Source organism: Geotrypetes seraphini, chromosome 12 (assembly GCF_902459505.1).
Source record: "Geotrypetes seraphini chromosome 12, aGeoSer1.1, whole genome shotgun sequence".
In the NCBI taxonomy this organism is placed as follows: Eukaryota; Metazoa; Chordata; class Amphibia; order Gymnophiona; family Dermophiidae; genus Geotrypetes; species Geotrypetes seraphini.
This window is the reverse complement of record NC_047095.1, coordinates 96,276,502-96,297,900: the sequence shown is the minus strand read 5'-3', so window position 1 is coordinate 96,297,900 and position 21,399 is coordinate 96,276,502. Positions and strand designations below refer to the sequence as shown.

General features: G+C 39.6%; 1 protein-coding gene across 1 annotated transcript in view; it reads right to left on the bottom strand.

Annotated features, from left to right (window-relative positions):
* The window catches only part of LOC117346144 (vomeronasal type-2 receptor 26-like), a 77,151-nt gene that overhangs the window by 30,039 nt on the left and 25,713 nt on the right, over positions 1–21,399 (bottom strand). Inside the window, exons 2-4 of the mRNA XM_033915546.1 lie at positions 15,528–15,819; positions 9,978–10,769; positions 2,056–2,268 (exon numbers count right to left, since the gene is read on the bottom strand). Of these exons, the coding sequence (XP_033771437.1) occupies positions 2,056–2,268; positions 9,978–10,769; positions 15,528–15,819 (1,297 nt within the window). The remainder of the gene's footprint in view (positions 1–2,055; positions 2,269–9,977; positions 10,770–15,527; positions 15,820–21,399) is intronic.

The following is a 21,399-nucleotide window of genomic DNA, read 5'->3' as shown; positions in this document are numbered from 1 at the left end:
CGACGGTTTCCTGCTTATGAGGGATCTCTTCAATGTACATCCTCCGCTCAAAGCCCCTCCGGTGGTTTGGGATCTTCGTGTGGTCCTGGCTCAATTGGTGATACCTCCATTTGATTCCATTGATAAAGCTCTTTTGAATTACTTCACCTGGCAGGTGGTATTCCTGGTTGCTCTCACGTCTGCTCGCAGAGTCTGTGAGCTGCAAGCTCTGGTTGCGGACCCGTCTTTTCCTGTATTTCATCATGACACGGTGGTCCTGCGTACTCAACGCCAGTTCTTGTCCAAGGTGGTTTCAGACTTTCCTCTCATTCATTCCATTATTCTTCCGGTCTTTTTTCTGAAGCCCCACTCGCCTCCTGGCGAGGTGGCACTTCACACACTTGACTGTAAGAGGGCGTTGGCTTTTTATCTTCAACGTACTCAGTCTCCTCGGATGGTTCCTCAATTGTTTTTGTCCTTCGACCCTAATCGGTTGGGACGCCCAGTTTCCAAGCGCACCTTGTCCAATTGTTGGCTGCTTGTATTTCCTTTTGCTACGCTCAGGCTAGTCTCGCGCTGCATGGTCGAGTCACGGGACATAAAGTCCGAGCGATGGCGGCTTCTGTAGCTTTCCTCAGGTCAACGCCTATCGAGGAGATTTGCAAGGCTGCCACTTGGTCTTTGGTTCATACTTTCACCTCCCACTACTGCCTGGATACTCTGTCCAGGAGCGACGGCCGGTTTGGCCAGTCGGTTTTGCGTAATCTGTTTTCTTTAATTGCCAACTTCCCTCCGTCCCTTTTTGGTTAGCTTGGAGGTCACCCACATGTGAGAATATACTGCCTGCTTGTCCTGGGATAAAGCACAGTTACTTACCGTAACAGGTGTTATCCAGGGACAGCAGGCAGATATTCTCACAACCCGCCCGCCTCCCTGAGGTTGGCTTCTTTGCTAGCTATCTGAACTGAAGACCATGAGGAGGGGATGCGCCCTCTAGTGGATCAGGAAGGCACACACATGCGTGGTGCAGCACCAGCAAACTTGAAATCTTCAATCAAGTTTGCTTGAAAAGCTGTCCGTGTCGGGGCTCCGTGGATGACGTCACCCACATGTGAGAATATCTGCCTGCTGTCCCTGGATAACACCTGTTACAGTAAGTAACTGTGCTTTTTAGACTAAGAATACTATGGCCTAGGGTTACCTTATTTTTGTCTGGAGAAACTTGGACACATGGCCCTAGCCCATTTTTCCCTTAGCCATGCCCTGTTCTGCCTCACGCCCTGACCCATTCTGCCTCTAGCCCCACCCTGTTCTGCCTCTAACCCCGCCCCTGAAAAGCCTCATCTTTGTTTTTTTAACATCCAAGCCACATCTGGAGGGTCTCTGAGCATGCACAGATGCATGTGACATCCTGTGTGCATGCTCAGAGTCACTCCAGATGCGGCCGGGAGATCAGGGCTTTCCAAAACCTGGACAAACTGCTAGCTTTTGGAAAGTCTGTCGAGGCATCCAGACAGTCCTGTAAAAGAGGACATGTTTGGGTTTTCCTGGACATCTGGTAACCCTACTATGGCCTAATGTGCAGGCACCTAAGTCTTTGATGCCTACTGGCACCTAATTTGAGTTAGACACCAGTAGACATAATTTTATAAATGATGCCTAACTTTGAATGACATGCCATTTTCCTAGATGCCTACTGATTTAGGAGCCATTTATAGAATCAATCCCATAATATCCATACCAGGACAGAAAACAAATTTCCTTGGCTAGATCATGATGATCTAATAGATTTGTAAGAAATAAATTTATTCCTCAAGTAATCTGGATTCTGACAATATAGTCAAGGTTAAGCCTACATATAAAACATTGTAATAATCCAGAAGGCTTAACATAAAAAAGCATATGTAATTGTTATCAACACTTTCCTATCCAAATGTGGCTTTAATTTTCTGATTATCACCTTCTTATAATTTAGCAAAATCATGAAACAAAACATCTACTTTGTTGTATGCAAAACCATATGAATTATGAGGTACCTTACATAATATTTCATCATCTAACCTGATTAAATGCAGCCTCCCATACTATCACTTTTTCATTGATTGTGAAATCCTCCCCAGATGGAGCATAAGGTTTATAACTTCCAACAATTTCATGTTTCACTGTCCCATTGGGCAGAAAAATCTGATTAATAATACTGTAGTCCATGGGCAAGTTTCCATTCTCATCAAAAATAATCTCTTCACCAAGAATGTTCTTAAAGTGCACATTCCTCAGATAATGATGAAGCTAAAGAATAAAGGGTATATTTTAAGAAATGCCTAGAGTTGCCAATTTTCTTTCTATGTATTTGTTTATGAACACATAATCTGCCAGTCTAATGTTCACTCACGATAGCATAAGTAAAACACAATATCACCTACAGTAGATTAAGGTTACCAACTGGACACAGATTCACTGGACATGGTGGATCCAGCCTTGGGTTTACCCCATTGCATGCAGGGACTTGTAGTTCTAATTGCCACATTGCATTGATACCACTGCAAGCAATATAGGCCTGAAGAATGTGCATGCACACCTTCCTTGAATCAGCAGTAGGACAAGAGTTAGCATGGCTTGCCTGTCAATATCATATAATGGGCCTGCTGCTTACAAGTGTCTTCATCCAACTGTTTGGAGCTAGTGGAGGAGCAGATGTTGTGATATTCAAAAGATTTAAGCAAAATTGGCCATATGAGGATTCATATGAGGTTGCTGCGGGTGCAAACACATCAGTCCTTCAAAAATAAATTGCAATTTTCTTCAGAACGGCCTTGAATGCATCACATCCAAGGGAAGACTACAAGGAGCTTTTTGAATTCTGTTTAATTTTTATTGGCAACTGTCCAGATGCAGATAAAGGAAAGCCATCATTTTGAGCACCTGGAGTCTCCCACCATGTACAATGAATGGCACAAGCCATCAACATTGTTCCAGCAGCAGTTCTCTCTTATTGCCAAAGAAAGGCAGGGAATCAGAGAACTTGTTCTCTTTGTTAGTCCAATCTACATTTTCTACTGGCAAAAACACCTACTCTTGTAAAAGCACCACTCAATGACATGCTTCTGCATTCAGATCTTCAGAAATATCTGAACCAGGCTGTTGCCAAAGCTGCATCAACATTCACCAGATATTTCTGGTACTTGTCAGCATTTTCGGCTGGTCTGGCCTTTTATGATGACAGACTAAGCAATGAAATAAAGTCCACAGTGGTGGAAAACCTTCAGCTTCAACAACTCATAAGAAATATTTTGACTGCCTTCCTAAATCACTTGGTCCCATCAGCCTGACATCATATATAACAAGGAAAATGAATGTCTTCTTTGGTGTTCTTGACACAAATGGACAAGAAAAGACTTAACAATTTCTGGTTAAGGATCCTTCAAGTTGGAGAGATGATCCAAATGACCAGTATAAAGCAATCAACATCATCAATCACAGTAGTCAATGACTAGGCTGAAAGAGCAATAGCTTTAATGCAGCAGTATAATTCAAGCCGCACAAAGAATGAGCAGCAGAAGCAGTTCCTCCTTCAACTTGCTGCTCAACATAGAAAGATTACTATATACTAAAGTGAACATAAGAACATAAGAAATGCCTTCACCGAATCAAACCCTTGGTCCATCTAGTCCGGTGACCCACACACGCGGAGGCTCAACTAGGTGCTTGCTAATGAAGGCCTAGGTGGTCCCAGATGAGACCTTGTTTACCTATATCCCTCAAGGAGGTGTGCATCCAACTTGCTCTTGAATCCTATAGTGGAGGTCTCCATCACAACCTTCTCCGGGAGAGCGTTCCAAGCGTCCACCACTCACTGTGTGAAACAGAACTTCTTAACATTTGTCCTGGGCCTGTCGCCTCTCAACTTCAGTCCATGACCCCTCGTCCGAGTCACATTTGACAACGTGAATAACGCTGCATCTTGCTGGATTTTGTCAAATCCTTTTAGTATTTTAAAAGTCTCTATCATATCCCCACGCATTCTTCTCTTCTCTAGGGTGAACAAGTTCAGATTTTGAAGCGTTCTTTGTAGCTCAAATTTCCCATACCTTTTACTAGCTTTGTGGCTTGCCTCTGCACCCTCTCCAGCAGGGTTATATCTTTCTTTATGTAGGGAGACCAGTGTTGGATACAATACTCCAGTTGTGGCCCAACCATTGCTCTGTAAAGCGGCATTATGACGTTAGCCGATCTACTTGTGATTCCCTTCTTAATCATGCCCAACATCCTGTTCGCTTTCTTTGCAGCCGGCGTGCATTGTGCCGACGGCTTCAGGGTCCGGTCTATCAGCACTCCCAGATCTCTTTCTTGTTCGCTCTTGCTCAGTGTTACACCTAACATTGTATATTCATGTTCCTTGTTTTTCGTGCCTAGATGCATCACTGCATTTTTCTATATTGAACTTCATCTGCCACGTTTCCGCCCATTTCTCTAGCAGGTTCAAATCTCTCTGGAGTTCTTCACTATCCATCTGTGAACCAACTGACCGACATAGTTTCGTGTCATCTGCGAACTTGATTATATTACTCGTTGTTTCATCTCCCAGGTCATTTATGAATATATTGAATAAGATTGGCCCAAGGACCGAGCCCTGGGGCACACCGCTTGTCACCTTTTCCCAAGTCCGAAAACCTCCCATTAATGCTAACCCTCTGCAATCTGCTCTCCAGCCAATTGGCTATCCATCTTAGTATATCCCCTTCAATTCCATGGCTTTGTAGTTTCTTCAGAAGCCTAGCGTGTGGAACCTTGTCGAACACCTTCTGGAAGTCCAAGTCTATTATATCCACCGGGTCACCACTATTGATTTGTTTGTTAACCTTCTCAAAAAATTGTAGCAAATTTGTCAGACATGACTTCCCCTTCCTGAAGCCGTGTGGACTATCTCTCATCAGGTCATGATTTTCCAGGTGCTGCACTATGCTGTCTTTGATTAGCGTTTCAACCATCTTCCTTGGAACCGACATAAGACTCACAGGTCTGGTTCTCCTCTCGATCCTTTTTTGTAGATTGAAATGACATTCGCTATCTTCCAATCCTCTGGTATTCGCCCGGTTCTGATTGACAAATTTGCTAAGGATTGTAAGAGCTCTCCGATTTCTATCTTAAGTTCCTTTAGCACTCTCGGGTGAATTCCATCTGGTCCAGGGGACTTGTCACTTTTTAGTCTTTCGATCTGATAGTATATCATATCCAGGTTCACACTCAATGTGGTGAGGCTATCCTTGATTTCTCCCATGAATACTTTCCCTAGTTCGGGCATTGATGTAGTGTCTTCCCTGGTAAAGACTGACACGAAGAATGAATTTAGCCTATCGGCAATCTCTTTGTCTTCCTTGATGTACCCTTTTATTCCCTGATCATCGAGAGGGCCCACTGCCTCCTTTGCCGGTTTTTTCCCTTTTATATATCTGAAAAAGGGCTTGAAGTTTTTGGCTTCTTGCGCTATCTTTACCTCATAGACCTTTCTGGCGTTTCTTACCGTGAAGTGACACTTCTTCTGGTCAGCCTTATGACTGTTCCAGGCCTCCGTTGTTTGTTCGCGTTTCCATTTTATAAACGAGTTTCTCTTTTCCCTTACCGCATCCTTCACCTCTTTTGTCAGCCAAGCTGGTTCTCCTTTGTTCATAGTTTTCCTTCTTTTGGCTATCCACGGAATGTAGAGATTCTGCGTTTCGGTGATGGTAGTTTTTAGTAGAGACCATGCTTGATCGACAGTTTGGATTTCGGATGTCCTTTTCTTGAGCTGTTTTTTAACCATGGCTCTCGTGCTATCGTAATTCCCTTTTCTGAAGTTAAAGATTGTAGTTTAAGTCTTGGTTCGTTTCTCATTTCCGATGCCGATTTTAAAATTGATCATGTTATGATCACTCGTCCCTAGCGGGACCGTGATTTCCACGTCTGATGTCCTTACTGTTATGCCATATAGGACCAAGTCCAAGGTTGTGATTCCTCTTGTCGGTTCCCCCACCAATTGTTCTAGGAAGGAGTCTCCTATTAATTCCAGGAACTTTGTTTCTCTTCCGCAGTTTGAGGTTCCAGTTTATCCCTGGAAAGTTGAAGTCTCCCATGATCGTTACATTACCTGTTCTACATTCATAGTTGATTTCCTCTTTCATTGCTGCATCTGTTTCTTCCGTCTGTGTTGGGGGTCGATAATAGAGGCCAATTTTTGTGTCTGCTCCACTCTGGTTAGGTATCCTTATCCAGAGGGACTCCAGTTTATCCTTTCCGTCCGATATCCCTTCTCTGCTAGACTCTACTCCCTCTTGAACATACAGGGCGATACCTCCCCCTCTTTGTCTGATTCTATCTCTTCTATATAGTTTGTATCCCTGAAGTGCTGTGTCCCATTCATTTTCTTCATTCCACCAAGTTTCAGTTATTCCAATGATATCTAGTTTTTCTCATCTTCCTAGTGCTTCCAGTTCCCCCATTTTGTTTCTCAAGCTTCTGGCATTCGCATACATACAGCTGAGCTCCCTTGTTGCTGCCTTCTTGGACTTTTTAGCCTTCACAGCCCTTTTTGTATCCAGCAGCCGGACTTGCAGTTTCAGGCTATCCAGCTCCTTGCAATGGCCGCAAACGTATGCCCTAGTCCCCGAGGGGAGATAGTCATACATACTGCAGCCGGTGCAGAAGACTGGAAAACTCATCTTCTGTCTTCCGTGGGCACTCATCTTCTGTTCCTCTTCTCAGTTGTGTATGTCCTGACCTCGTGTTAGCTATCCTCCTGTTGGTTGTCGGTTCCAAGTGGTGTTGATGGTGCTGAGTTGTGTGGCTAGGTAAAAACAAAAGGAAGATTGAAAGAGAGTAACTTATGTTTTGGGGACTCTTTGTTAGTTGGCCTAGTTTCCTGGCTCCTTCTACAGGCGCCTTCGCTCGCCTTCTCTGCGCGCCGTTGGCTCCCCTCCTTTTAAGGGGGAGTCCGGGCGCTCAGCTGATGACGCAGGCTGTGATGCGATGGGGGCGGAGCTTCCTCTCGCCGCTACCCCACGCTGCCTGCTTGCTTGTCCTTCTCTCCTGCCTCTCCTCACATGCTGCCCGCTTTCCTTCCCGGTGCCTCTGCCTTCTGCCTCCCGCACCGGATTAAAGCTGTGATATATCCAAATTGCTCCAAAGCCAAACTGATGAATACTGATTGAAAACATGACTACCATTCAGTGTTCACACATAAAAAAATATTTTGTATTTACTGTGGAATAATGACATTAGTTACCAGTAATCATTGAAGATTGAACAATGCATAATAAATCATTAGACCAACAAGCCTGTTTTGAGCTATAAATAACACAGTGGGCATTTTAACTTCTTTCTATGAACTTCTTTCCCCTTCTCCCTTTCCCTGTGCAGCAGCAGCAGCATTTCTCCCCCTTCTCCATCCCCTTTTCCCTCCTTCCCTGTGCAGCAGCAGCAGCATTTCTCCCCTTTCCCCTTCTCTGTGCCTCCCTCTGGTGAGTATTTCATTTCTGGCCGGCTCCCTTGCTGCCTATTCATAGCCGTGGGCGTCAGCTCCTTGTGCGATTTGCGGCTGCTTCAGAAGCCTTCTCTCTGATGTCATGATGTCAGAGGGAATGCTTCTTCCACAGCCGCAGATCATGTGAGGAGCTGACGCCCTTGGTTTTGAACAGGCAGCAAGGGAGCCGGTCAGAAATGAAACACTCGCCAGAGGGAGGCACAAAAAGAAGGGAAAAGGTCATGTTGGGGACTCAAGAGGGCGCACAAGCTGGGCCGTGGGTTGGACACTTCTTATTTAAAGGTTTGCTGCTGCTGGTTAAGAAAAGCAGCAGCAGATTAGGAGGGTGGTTCCGGCAGCGGGCCCCCTGACCATTTTGGGCCCTAGGCCTATGTCTACTGGGCCTACCCTTTAATCCACAAGTACAAGGGGTCACTCGGAGATGTTGAAAGGGGTTTAGAACAAATGCTAGGAAGTTCTTTTTTACCCAGAGGGTGGTGGACATATGGAACGCGCTTCCGGAGGCAGTGATAGGCCAGAGCACATCGGACGACTTCAAAACATTCCGAAAAGAAATCAAAACCCAACTTTTCAAAAAATTCATCCAAATATCTTAACCATTCTTCACCTACCTCAAGATATTACTTCCCCAAATAACCCACCTAAACACCTTCCAAGCAAACAGACCCCAAAAATTAGATGGTAATCTTACCTACTCTAACTATATTCTCTTTGTCCATATCACACAGTTCGGCACTGTCATTTTACTATCCAACCCCTAATTCTCCTTAGGAATGTATCCAGCTATCTCTCTTCTGTCAAAAAAAAAAAAAAAATTGTATCTTCACTGGAAAATGTCCAGTCAAATCTTTTGTAATCCGCCTTGAACTGCAAGGTATAGGCAGAATAGAAATCCGTAATGTAATGTAATGTAATGTAATAGGGGGTTCAAGGAAGGTTTAGATAGGTTCCTAAAGGATAAGGGGATTGAGGGGTACAGATAGAAGTAAAGGTAGGTTATAGAAATGCTCAGAAACCACTTCACAGGTCATAGACCTGATGGGCCGCCGCTGGAGCGGACTGCTGGGCACGATGGACCTCTGGTCTGACCCAGTGGAGGCAACTTCTTATGTTCTCATACATCCTTTGGTGCAAACCCTATATCATTTTCATCACTTTAAGTTTCAAGTTTCAAGTTTATTAAATTTTACTATACCGACTATCCGCAAGTATCTCTAGCCGGTTTACAAGTTAAAATAAGATAAAAGATAAAACTAATACAAAAAAAAGGGGATTGTGAACATTTAGATTTTAACTAGACATACTGGAAAGTGATGGTAGGGAATAAAGAAATGGAAGGGAGAAAGATTACATTGTTCAAAAATGAATGAAGAAAAAAAAAATGGGAAAGGGAAGGATGAAACATAAGGAATGGGATCGCTTCCTGAAAGCGGTTGAAGTATTGAAGAATAGATTATTCTTGGTAGCAGGAGAACGCGTCTTGGAATAAGAAAGTTTTTTAATTTAGTCTTAAATTTATCAATTGATATCTCGTGGCGAATAAGGGATGGCAATGCGTTCCATAGGATAGGAGCGACTACAGAAAAGTTACTTTACTCTGGATCATTTCAAGTCTTTTTACATCCTTAAGCAGATATGGCCTCCAAGACTGAACACAGTACTCTAACTTGGGCCTCACCAATGACCTGTACAGGGGCATCAACACCTCCTTTTTTCTACTGGCTATACCTCTCTCTATACAGCCCAGCATCCTTCTGGCTACAGTCACCATCTTGTCACACTTTTTTGTCAACTTCAGATCCTCAGACAATATCACCCCAATGTCCCTCCCCCCATCTGTTCATGTCAACCTCTCATCTCCTAGCACATATGGTTTCTCAGATGTCTATTATTCCCCAAGTGCACTTCTCTGCATTGAATTTTAATTGTCAAACATTAGACCATTTTTCTAACTTTGACAGATTATTTCTCATGTTTTCTGCTCTGAGGTGTCCACTCTGTTTCAAAATCTTGGTATCTATCTGGTAAACTATCTGGTGAATTGAGGGAATTTAGAGAAGATTTTGCTGTGTGGATCTAAGTAACCTTACCATCTAAACCTTCAGCAATGTCACTCACAAATATATTGAACTGAATCGGCCCCAACTAGACACTTTCGTGCATGTCTTGCATACAAAAATGTCTAGAATAATGGCATATATACATGTGTTTTAGGTACCTTCAATTACATCAGCTCCTTGGCTGGTATGAGTTTGGTCACCTACATGTTAGATGTGCCAGTACTGGGTTACACTAGTATTCTATAAGAGAACCTGGACCCCCTGGTTCTCTTAAAGAATGGGCTTCTATTATGTTGTCTCTGGGTAAAAATATGGAGGCACCTAGTTATAACAGTTTTTCCCAAAGGATTTCCTTTCATAATGTGCAAACTGTCACCAGTACTGTTTTCTGAATATAGTATTCTTTTATGAAATGTTTTTACCTTCCATGGCAAATAATCTGATAATCTCTGTCGGTCTCCATTCCACATGGTGCCATTTCCAGAGCCAGAATAAAGCATATCTTTCAGTGCATATGCCAGGGCGTACACTGCATTGTAAATATTATAACTGTTGGCAAATTTGGTAGTGTAACAGGTGATCATGAAGGAGTGATTTCCACCTGTACTACAGAATCTTTTGATGCTTTGAGGGCACCGGTTGTCACATAGTCCATTCCACCAAAGTTTAGTATGTTTGCTATGAGGAAACATAATAGGATTGACCTCTCGTATAAATTGTAAAAAGCTTGGAATATGTTTCTTTATTCCTGTGAATAGCAAGGTATTATTTTTGTATTTTTTATCCACAGGATAACCTGAGTATACATAAGGGTCAGTTATGGTGATCAAGACCTTGCCAGGTATTTCCAGAATACTTTCTTTTTTAGCCAAAGCCCATGTAGTCTCTATATTGAAATGACCAACAATCACATTAGTTGATTTATGAATAATCTGGTATATTTTATGAGCATTATCTTGTGAAAAAGCATCAACGTGACTGAATGTTTCTATGAACTCAATGCAGGCTCCATTCTGCTCAATCCCTTCCTTCAGGACCTGGACAAACTTCAGGCTTCTGTCATCATCAGGTGTGATGATACCAACCCAGGACCAATTGAAATGCTTCAGTAACTTCACAATCCCAATAATGATATGAATACCATGCATAGTCCAGTATAAATATGGAAACTTAGTTGCATCACTCATGAAATAATTCTGAGACATATAGCTGATCTGTTAGGAAAATGTAATTCATTCATATTTATCTGTGATCATGAGATTGCAAAGATAGCTGCTAAGCTGAAATACAAGATCTTATGTGACCATTGCTTAGTTTACTTTGAGAGTCTATAACACAACTTTTAATCATGACCAACCCCACAAGCCCTGATTTTTTTTCTGTTCCAGGAGTATTGGGCCATTAATGTGCAGTCCATTGCTTCTAGGTACCATCTTAGAGGGACCAGAACACGTTTAAAAGGGTTCCTCACATGTAAGAAGTTTTCAGATCTCCAGAAGCCACTTTCTCTCCTATCAAAATTATCAGCTACCTGAAGTCAATCCTATGTTCCAGAAGACCACATAATCCTCTCCACTCCCCAAAGACTCCACTGAATACTATAAGGGGTTCCCTGCTATCTAACAGCAGAGGCAAGATAAATCTCCAATTATTCCTGACTTATCAGGCTCTTGATTCAAAATGTTGGGGATCAGAGAGCCAATATTCAAATTGATTTAAATAGGCAGGGAACTCTTCTGCCTGCTTATATTGCTTTCAGCTGCCTAAGTGGGGATATTCAGTAATACTTAACCAGAGAGTGTTGCTGATATTCCCTCAAACTACCCAACTAAAAAGTGAACAGATTAGAAGTAGTGTTGTTGTGATACTAGGAAGGAGTCCCAGATTATACAGTGTTACAGCACCTGCATAGTTAAGGCACCATATTTTGATAACCCTGCTGACTCTACCCAAACATGCCACCTTGCTCTCCCTCTTCCTGACCCCCCTTTATATGCCCCCTTCCTCCTTCTAAGCCACAAGCCCCCTAGAAGACCCACCACCACCACCACTATCTAGGTTGGCTCGCCCAGGCCTTCCTTTCTCCCTAGTGGTCCAGGGGAGTCAGCAGGGTCAGGAGTACAACCTGTGCTGTGATATCTTGCAGAAGCTGACAGTACTCCAAGATGTACCACAAGCTGTTGTAACAGGTCAAAGCCATATATGGATAGGAGGGAGGGTGCTGTGCTCCTGCCTCGCTGACCCATGCTGACCCACCAGAAACAATGGTAAGCATGGGGGATTACCTAGACAGTGTTTTGTTTTGTTTTTGGGGGGGTTGTCATGGCCTAGGGAAGGGAGTGATGTATGTTCAGGGAGTGAGAGGGTTACTTTCAAAACTCTTCTTCTCACTTTCAAAGTTCAATCTAGTCATATCTGAAGGGGCACATATATTCCTTGTAAGTTTTCTATTCCTGCTTATGCTGGAATAAAAAAAACTCAGACACAGTTTTCATTCTGCTGAAATTCAGTTTTCATTTTCTCTTTGTGTTCTGACCTCTGTGTCTTACATCTTGTGCTTTAGAGAGATAAGAAACATTGCTAGACCTTAGATGGAAACTTCCCACTAAAACCCCCCTTATGTTTGCTACCTCTTTCTAATGTATCCTGTTACCAAATATGGTCTTTCCTACAGTTTTGTTACTTTTATGTATCCTGTTACCAAATATGGTCTTTCCTACAGTCATATGCTGAAAAAACTGATCCATGCTATAAAAATGGATGAAAAACTCATAATAAATGGACAATTTCTTTGGGACAAACCTGAGCCTGGGCGTCCTTTAGACTGTCCCCAGATGCATCTGACTTACAAACAACAGAGCGTGTGAGGCAGTATTGGGACCAGAACCTTTTCAATATCCCCTCATTTATAGACAGATTGATGATCCCCTATGAATCCCAACGATTACTACGTTCTTCTCAACAATATCGTCTTGCAGTTCCTTTCATCTGTCAGTTGTTTTATGATACAACACGCAACTTCTCAGTAGTCAACCCACATTGTGGAATGCCCTACCTTTGGCCCTGAGACAAGAAACTAACCTCAACAACTTTAAATCTAGCCTTTAAACCTGCAGAGGTGAAGGAAGCGATCAGAGACAAGAAAACTTCATTTAAGGAGTGGAAATGGTCAAAAACGGATTGAAACTGGAATAAGCACAAACAACATCAACGTAGGTGCCATAAGGCGGTAAAAGGGTCAAAAGAAACTACGAGGAAAAAATAGCCAAGGAGGCAAAAAACTTCAAGCCATTCTTTCAATGTATTAAGGGGAAACAACCTGCAAAGGAAGCAGTTGGATGACCGTGGAATAAAGGGAGTGCTAAAGGAGGACAAAGAAATTGCCGACAAACTGAACACATTTTTTGCATCTGTACTTACCGAAGAGGATATTTAGAAGATTGATGGGCTTAAAAAGCAGATTGATGGGCTTAAAAGTGATAAATCCCCAGGACCGGATGGCATCCATCTGAGGGTCATCAAAGAGCTGAAAGGGACTATAGCTGAACTGCTTCAGCTAATAGCCAGTCTGTTGATAAAATCGGGAAAGATTCAGGAAGACTGGAAGGTGGCATATGTTACACCCATCTTCAAAAAAGGTTCGAGAGGCGATCCGGGAAACTACCGTACATACTAGTGACTCTGACCTTGGTACTGGGAAAGATGGTAGAGGCGCTGATAAAGAACCACATCATTGATCACCTTGATGGACATGATCTGATGAGGACCAGCCAGCACGGTTTCAGTAAAGGCAGATCTTGCCTGACGAACTTGCTGCACTTCTTTGAGGAAGTAAACAGGCGGATAGACAAGGGCGACCCAGTCAACATTGTATATCTGGATTTTCAGAAGGCATTCAATAAAGTTCCACATGAACGATTACTTCGGAAAATTGCATACCATGGAATCGAGGGTAAAATACTCACGTGGATTAAAAACTGGCTAGAGCATAGGAAACAGAGAATGTGGTAAATGGACAATTCTTAGACTGGAAGAGCATCACCAGTGGGGTGCCGCAGAGCTCAGTGCTTGGACCCATGCTCTTCAACATCTTTATAAAAGATCTGGACATTGGTACGATGAGTGAGGTGATTAAATTTGCGGACGATAAGAAGTTATACAGAGTAGTGAAGACACAGGGGGATTGCGAAGATCTGCAATGTGGCATAATCAGGCTCGAGAAATGGGCATCGATATGGCAAATGAGGTTCAACATGGATAAGTGCAAAGTGCAACAGCTAGATTGATCTATGGATTGAAGAAATATGATCATGTTACGTTATTTTACTGTGAACTGCATTGGTTGCATGTGGAGGCCCGGGTATTGTTTAAGTTGGGCTGTTTTTGTTATAAGGCTCTATATGGCACAATCCCTACCTACCTGGTTAATAGTTTCTCCATAGCTACTCATAAATATAGTAGAAAAACTCATGCTCTGTTTAATTTTCCTTCTGTAAATGGCAAGAAATTTCTTTAATCACTCTTTAGCATCTCAGGCAGCTTCCATGAAAAAGAATTTCGATCATTGCTACTCACAGCTGATTCCTACAAACATTTTAGAAAACAGTTGAAAACCTATCTTTTCTCTAAATATTTGACTACTTGATTAATTCTATTCCATGGATCATGTTTACTGTTTATAATCTTTTGTAAACCGTGAAGAACTTTTTGGTAACACGGTTAATAAGCACAATGTTATGTTATGTTTGGGCTATGCACTTACTATTTCTTCTGCCTATTCTTTCTGTTTGAATAAAGAGTGATTTCATTGGCTGATAGCACACCTCCCTTGCCTGTGTTGTACTCTAAATCACACAAAAATCAAATATTCAGTCAGAATTTATGTTGCTACCTTCTGTTCAAAAATTGGTTTGATCTCAAAACCTAGCATAGACTTGACTTTGCAATTAGATATACTACTGAAAACATACCTTTCAATTGTCATTTTTTTTGTTTTGGTAGATTACATGTATGCAATCTTACATTATAAACTTTCCTTTCATCAGCAAATCAGCTCAGTTGTTCAAAAATGCTTCTATAAACTAAAAATGATTCACTCTGTCTCTGCACTCTTGGATTCCAAATCTCTCAACATTCTTTATTCACTCCCTAGTCATCTCTCATTTAGATTATTGTAACTTATTTTATCAAGAAATCACACAAAAATAAGTCAGAAGGCTTCAGATTATACAGAACACAGCCGTAAAAATTATCTATAAGGCCAAAAAATATGATCATGTTACCCCTCTTCTGAAAGACGCTCATTGGCTCCACATTGCTCATTATTATTTCTTACTTTTAAGGTAAAATCAGAACATTACCTGGCATTTATTGATAGATTATGAGTTCTATATACTACTTCAAGATTGCTTCGATCCACCCAGCAAAACCTTCTTTCAATTCCTTCCATTCACCAGATAGTTTATGATACTACCTGCAAAACTGTTTGTTTTTTTTCAGTCATGGAACCTATGTTATGAAATTCCCTTCCTAACAATCTCAGACAGGAAAACTGTGCTTCTAAATTTAAATCAAACCTTAAGACATTTTTGTTCAAAGATGCTTTCAAGGTCTAAGATGAGATTTTTTTTAAATATTTCAGGAATCGTTTTTTAAAATGTATTAACCCTCTCCCTCCATTGTTCCTTTTGTATCCCCTTTTAAATTTTAAAATTGTAGCATTTCAACCTATTTCATTTTGTACCTAGTATTGTCTTTCTGTTGTATACATTTGTCTCTGTTTTTATATACCTTTAATGTATATTTGTCAATTTTTATGTAAACTGCTTACTCTACATTGGGTGATATATCGCCTTAAAATAAACCTGAAACTTGAATAACAATTTAGATTCAATTTTATAAAAGATGATGGTCTGTAGAAAAGAATTATACACTAGAGTAGGAAATAAAGTAAAATGAAGACATCTCCTTACTTGTGGATAATGATATATTGAGAGCACATTGGATATTTGGCTTGATTGCTCAGTTTGAAGACCTTCAATGATAGCAGCGAGTGTGCCAGAGGTTTTGCAGCTGTAATTAATGTCCAGTGTGTCCTTTCCTGAAAATATATTCATGGCAGCCCTTAGTGCTATGTGTGGATGACCATAAGAGTTGTAAATGCGAAACCCAAGTGTGATGTTAGGTAAGAGTTCTGAGCAGCTGTTAATCTCCTCCACTGCAGACACAAAGGCTAGGAAGTTGTAGTATCTCTCAGGCATAAAACTGTAATGAGATTCAGTGTCAAACAATATAAATAAGTACCCAAATAAAAGATCTAATACATGAATACTAACTGAGAAATTAATTGAAACATATTTCTTTGGTTATGCTATGTTATTTGTGGTCTTATATCCCGCCAAATCCTCCAAGTTGGAGTTTGAGATGGGTTACAGTGAGAAAACAATTATTACATAGAACATTTATGTATCACAGTTACTGCATATCTCATTCTACTGTTAGCCCTGATATAGGCACCTATATCAGTACATAGAACATTTATGTATCACAGTTACTGCATATCTCATTCTACTGTTAGCCCTGATATAGGCACCTATATCAGTACATTTAGCTGATAAGAACATAACATAAGAATAATCAATTTAGCCCAGTATCCCGTCTTCACGGAGGTTAATCCAAGTCTCAAATACCGGCAAAAACCCAAATAGTAGCAGCATTCCATTCCATTGATCCAGGACAAACAGTGGCTTCCCCATGTCTGTTTCAACAGCAGGCTATGACTTTTCCTCCATGAACTTGTCCAAACCTTTTTTTAAATCAGTTATATTAACATAGGCACCTAACTTATTTTTAAATTGTTTATTCTACACTTTTTGTTTCAAAAAGTTTCATGTTTCATGAATTAACAAAAAGTTTCATTATTCAAGTTTATTCCACTCTTTTTGTTTCAATGAGACAAATGCATCTAGTAAATGGGCACAAGTTAAACCAAGCCATTGTGACATCACCGATGAGGTTGGCTCTCAGGTATTTGTGGAATGAAAAGTTCTCAGCCCAACCAAGACAAGAATGGGGAAAGTGTGGCACAGTGGTCAAAGCTACAGCCTCACCACCTTTCAGTTATGGGTTCAAACCCACACTGCTCCATGTGACTCTGGGCAAGTCACTTAATCCCCCCATTGCCTCAGGGACATTAGATAGATTGTGAGCCCACAGTGAAAAATGTTTGAGACCATGGAATTTTCCTCCACAAACTTGCCCAAATGTTTTTTTTTTTAACCAGTTACATTAACCTAGGCACCTAACTTTTTTATTAGTTTAATCGGTGATTATAATTGAAAGCACCATTAAAAACCGATTTAAAAATGATTTTTTTTTTTTTTTGTATTCTTTATTCATTTTCAAGATTACATAAAGTGTTATAATATATTCACTCACATAAATAATAAATACATCACTTAGAATTATTCATTGATACATCTCATAAATTCTTAACCCCATCCCTATCCCATTCCACCCACCCATATATTTTATTATCATATAAAACATGTGATATTAAAATACCCCCCCCTGCATCTTAAAATAATAATTAATATAAGGGAATCAGTTTTACTTTAATCCTTACAATATTTCGTTAATGGTTTCCATAAATCCTGAAACCTTTTAAGATAGCCCCGTTGTACTGCAATAAACCTTTCCATTTTATAAATATGGCATAAAGAGTTCCACCAGAAATTGTAGTTTAATCTCTTCCAATCTTTCCAGTTAAATGTGATTTGTTGAATGGCAACTCCAGTCATTATTAGTAATAATTTGTTGTTATTTGCCGAAATCTGACTTTTGGTTCTCATTTCCATACCAAATATTACAGTATCATAAGTCAATGCCACTAGGTTTTCTAATAAATTATTAATTTGGTCCCAAATTGATTTCCAAAAATTCATAATGTATGGGCAATGAAACAATAAATGATCTAAAGTTCCTACTTCTAAATGACAATGCCAGCATCTATTAGACAAAGAACTATCTAGTTTTTGTAATCTAACAGGGGTCCATAACGTTCTATGCAACAGAAAAAACCAAGTTTGTTTCATAGATGCTGAAACCGTACATTTCATCCTCCAAGACCAAATTCGTGGCCATTGAGATGCAGTAATTTCATGCTTAATCTCAATGCTCCAAATATCTCTTAAACCAGTTTTTAATTTCTTCTTAGTAAATCCATTTAATAATTTATACCACTGGGAGGCCTGGTGACCCAGGAAGTCTGTCTGAAAACAAAGGAATTCCATACTATAATGATTATTAAGATTTTTCCAGTCAGGGAACCCCGCCTGAATGGCATGCTTCAGTTGCATCCATCTATATTATATATTGGTTTCAAATTCATTAGTTCAACTAGTAACACAAGCCTCCATAGATCCAATTATTTTATCTGATCATGGTGGAGTGTGGATTAAAATTAAGATAGTTGATAAAGAAGACAATAGACCTATATGGAGATTTGATAATGCCTTGCTTGTTGAACCAAATTTTATTGAGGAATTACAAGTGAAAATCAAAGATTATTTTCAAACTAACAATACAAAGGATATTTCAATAGAAATATTATGGGATGCTTTTAAAGCAACCATTAGAGGTCAAATTATTTCCTTTTCGGCATATATAAAAAAAAAATTAAAGAACAATTTAATAATTTGGAAAAAGATATAAAATTACTGGAATCTAAATTAATTAAAAAATGGGAATATTCTACATTACAAGACCTCTTGAAAGCTAAAGGGAAATATAATGAATATTCTTCTAAGTTAATTAGGAAAGATTTATTTTCTCAACAAGCATTGTATTATGGAAATTCAAATAAGGCGGGAAGAATATTGGCAAATTATCTAAAAGCTAAAAAAAGGAAAACAAAAATAGCAATGATAAGAGATGAAAAAGGAAATATTTATTCTCAAAATGGACCGATTATAAAACAATTTTTAAATTTTTACAAAAACCTGTATTCTTCTGAATCTTATTTGGATAAAGAAAAAGATGGTAAAAAATTTTTAAAATCAATTAAGGGACCGAAAATTCCTGAGCATATAAAAGAAAATTTAGAAAAGCCAATATTAATAAACGAATTGCAAACAGCATTGAAGTCCCTTAGAGTTGGATCCGCTCCAGGTGGAGATGGTTTTACTATAGAGTTTTATAAATCATTTCAAATTACCATATTACCATATTTATTAAATTTATATCAGACTCAACTTACTAAAGGATATATTATGGGTACCATGGCTGAATCGTTAACTATTGTTTTACCAAAGCCAAATAAAGATCCCACACTGGTTTCCAATTACAGGCCTATTTCTTTAATTAATATTGATGGAAAAATATTGGCTAAGATTTTGGCTATTCGTTTAGCTAAAGCTCTCCCTTTTATTATTGGAATACACCAAACAGGATTCATTGCTCAAAGACATTCTTCTAACAACACTAGAATGGCATTACATATGTTGACTTTGTCCAAAACCTTAAAAGATCCAGTTTTCTCTGTATCTCTTGATGCAGAGAAAGCTTTTGATCGTGTTGAAAGGACCTTTATGTATCAAGTGATGGAATGGTTTGGAATTGGATCAGGATTCGTTCAAATGGTTCAAACTTTGTATAGTTCTCCTGTTGCTAAATTATATATTAATAATAATTTTTCAGAAGTTTTCAAATTGCAAAGGGGAGTTAGACAAGGCTGTCCTTTATCTCCTCTGCTTTTTGATATTGTATTGGAACCCTTATTATTAACTATTCAACAGACAGAGGAGATAGAAGGTATTCCGCATAAAGATCGAGAATATAAGATTTCAGCTTATGCAGATGATATATTGCTCTATTTGAGAAATCCTGAGACAACCATTCCTTGCTTACTTAAGTTAATTGAGAATTTTGGGAAATATTCAGGATATAAGATAAATTGGTCCAAATCAGAAGTTCTTCCACTCAATGTACATTGTACAAAAGGCTTATTCGATTCATTTCCTTTTCTCTGGAAGGAAGATGGAATAAAATATTTAGGCATTTTTATTAAAAACACATTGGAAGAAACAATAAAAATAAATGAAAAATTATTATTGCAAAAGGTCACGGAAATGTGTGAGCAATGGAATCCTTTACACCTTTCATGGTGGGGGAGAGTTCAAACTATTAAGATGATGATTTTGCCTGTAGTTTGTTATCAGTTGGGCATGCTAACTGTATTTTTTCAAGGGTCCTTTTATAAAAAGTTAAATAGCATTCTATTAAAATTTATTTGGCTGGGGAAAACTCCTAGAATAGCTTTGGTATCTTTACAAAGATCAATTTCAGAGGGAGGGGTAAATTTTCCAAACTTTTATAGGTACCATCAAGCCTATATTTTGCGTCATGGTATGTATTGGATCCTCTCAGAACTCATGGAAAAACTCCCAGATTGGTTATATATAGAATGGCAACTCATGTCTCCAATTCGATTGTCACATGTTCTCAGTATCAAAATGCCTAGTTATAGTAAAGATAATAAAATACTAGCAGATACATGGAAAACTCTAAGATATATAAGCAATTTAACAACTATTCCAATTTACAAATCTACAAATCAATCTATATGGGTAAACTCCAGGATTCAAATTGGAGGAGAAAGACTACTCTGGAAGCATTGGATGATAGCAGGAATACGTATATTAGATGATATCATTTCTAATGGTACTATGCTTGAATTTTCACAGTTGCAACATAAATTTGGACTGAATAAATCAGAAAAATTAAAAATGATTTTTAAAATTAGACAATGGGCACCTAACTCAGTAGGCACTTTGATGAAGGCATTTACACTGAGGCACACACCAGTACCTATTGGCAAGTAAGTGTGGTTAGGGGCAGATGGACTTTGGGCATGGATTGACTTAGGCACTCACCTTAGGTGCCAGTATTTTAGGCTGAGAAAGCCCTGACTTACCTACAAGGCTTGATTCTACAAATGGTGTCTAATTTTGACACACTGTAGGAGTCACTTTTCAGGCACCTACTGAGTAAGACACCGTTTCTAGAATCTGGTCCTCCTGTTTTGAATTTTTAGTGTTCACGAGCTCACAAGTTCTCAACATTTTGACAAGAGCACTTGACATGTTGGCACATTCTCACTGTGCAAGGTTTATCATATTGATGTTCTGACAAATACCATCTGTCACTCTGCAAAGTAGGATGTACGAGGGTCATTTTTATAAATAATGCACATTATTTTTTTAAATTTACATGTTTTATTTTTTTTTTAAGTATTTCTTTATAATCCTTCAATATATTATCCCTGCTTTGCAATGACCGAGTCCCAACATCTGGGAAACTTCAATATTCCATTTTCCCCATGGCCAAAAAATTTTTGACAAGCTCAATCAAAATCAAACAAATGATGATTTTTGCTTATGATCATGAAGGCATTATCATTACAGACAAAGTTCCATGTGGAAGAAGTTTCACAGCAGTGTATTATCATGATTTTTTTCCAAAAAATGTGCAGAAAAAATGCACAAAACCCAACCTCAGTTGCTCTTGGCTGTGCCACTCATTCTTCACGACAATGCTTGCCCGCACATAGGGAATGTCGTCATTGAAAAACTATACAAATACGGCTGGGAGGTATTACCTCATGCTCCCTACAGTCCAGACATGAGTCTACTAGACTTTGATATTTTCCGAAGTTGAAACAACCTATGCGTGGACATTGTTTTACATCTCTGAAAGAGCTTTTTTCCGCCGGTACCTAAGCCATTCGGCAACTGAACAAAAACAGTGTCTTGGATGGAATAATGAAGCTTCCCGGATGTTGGGACT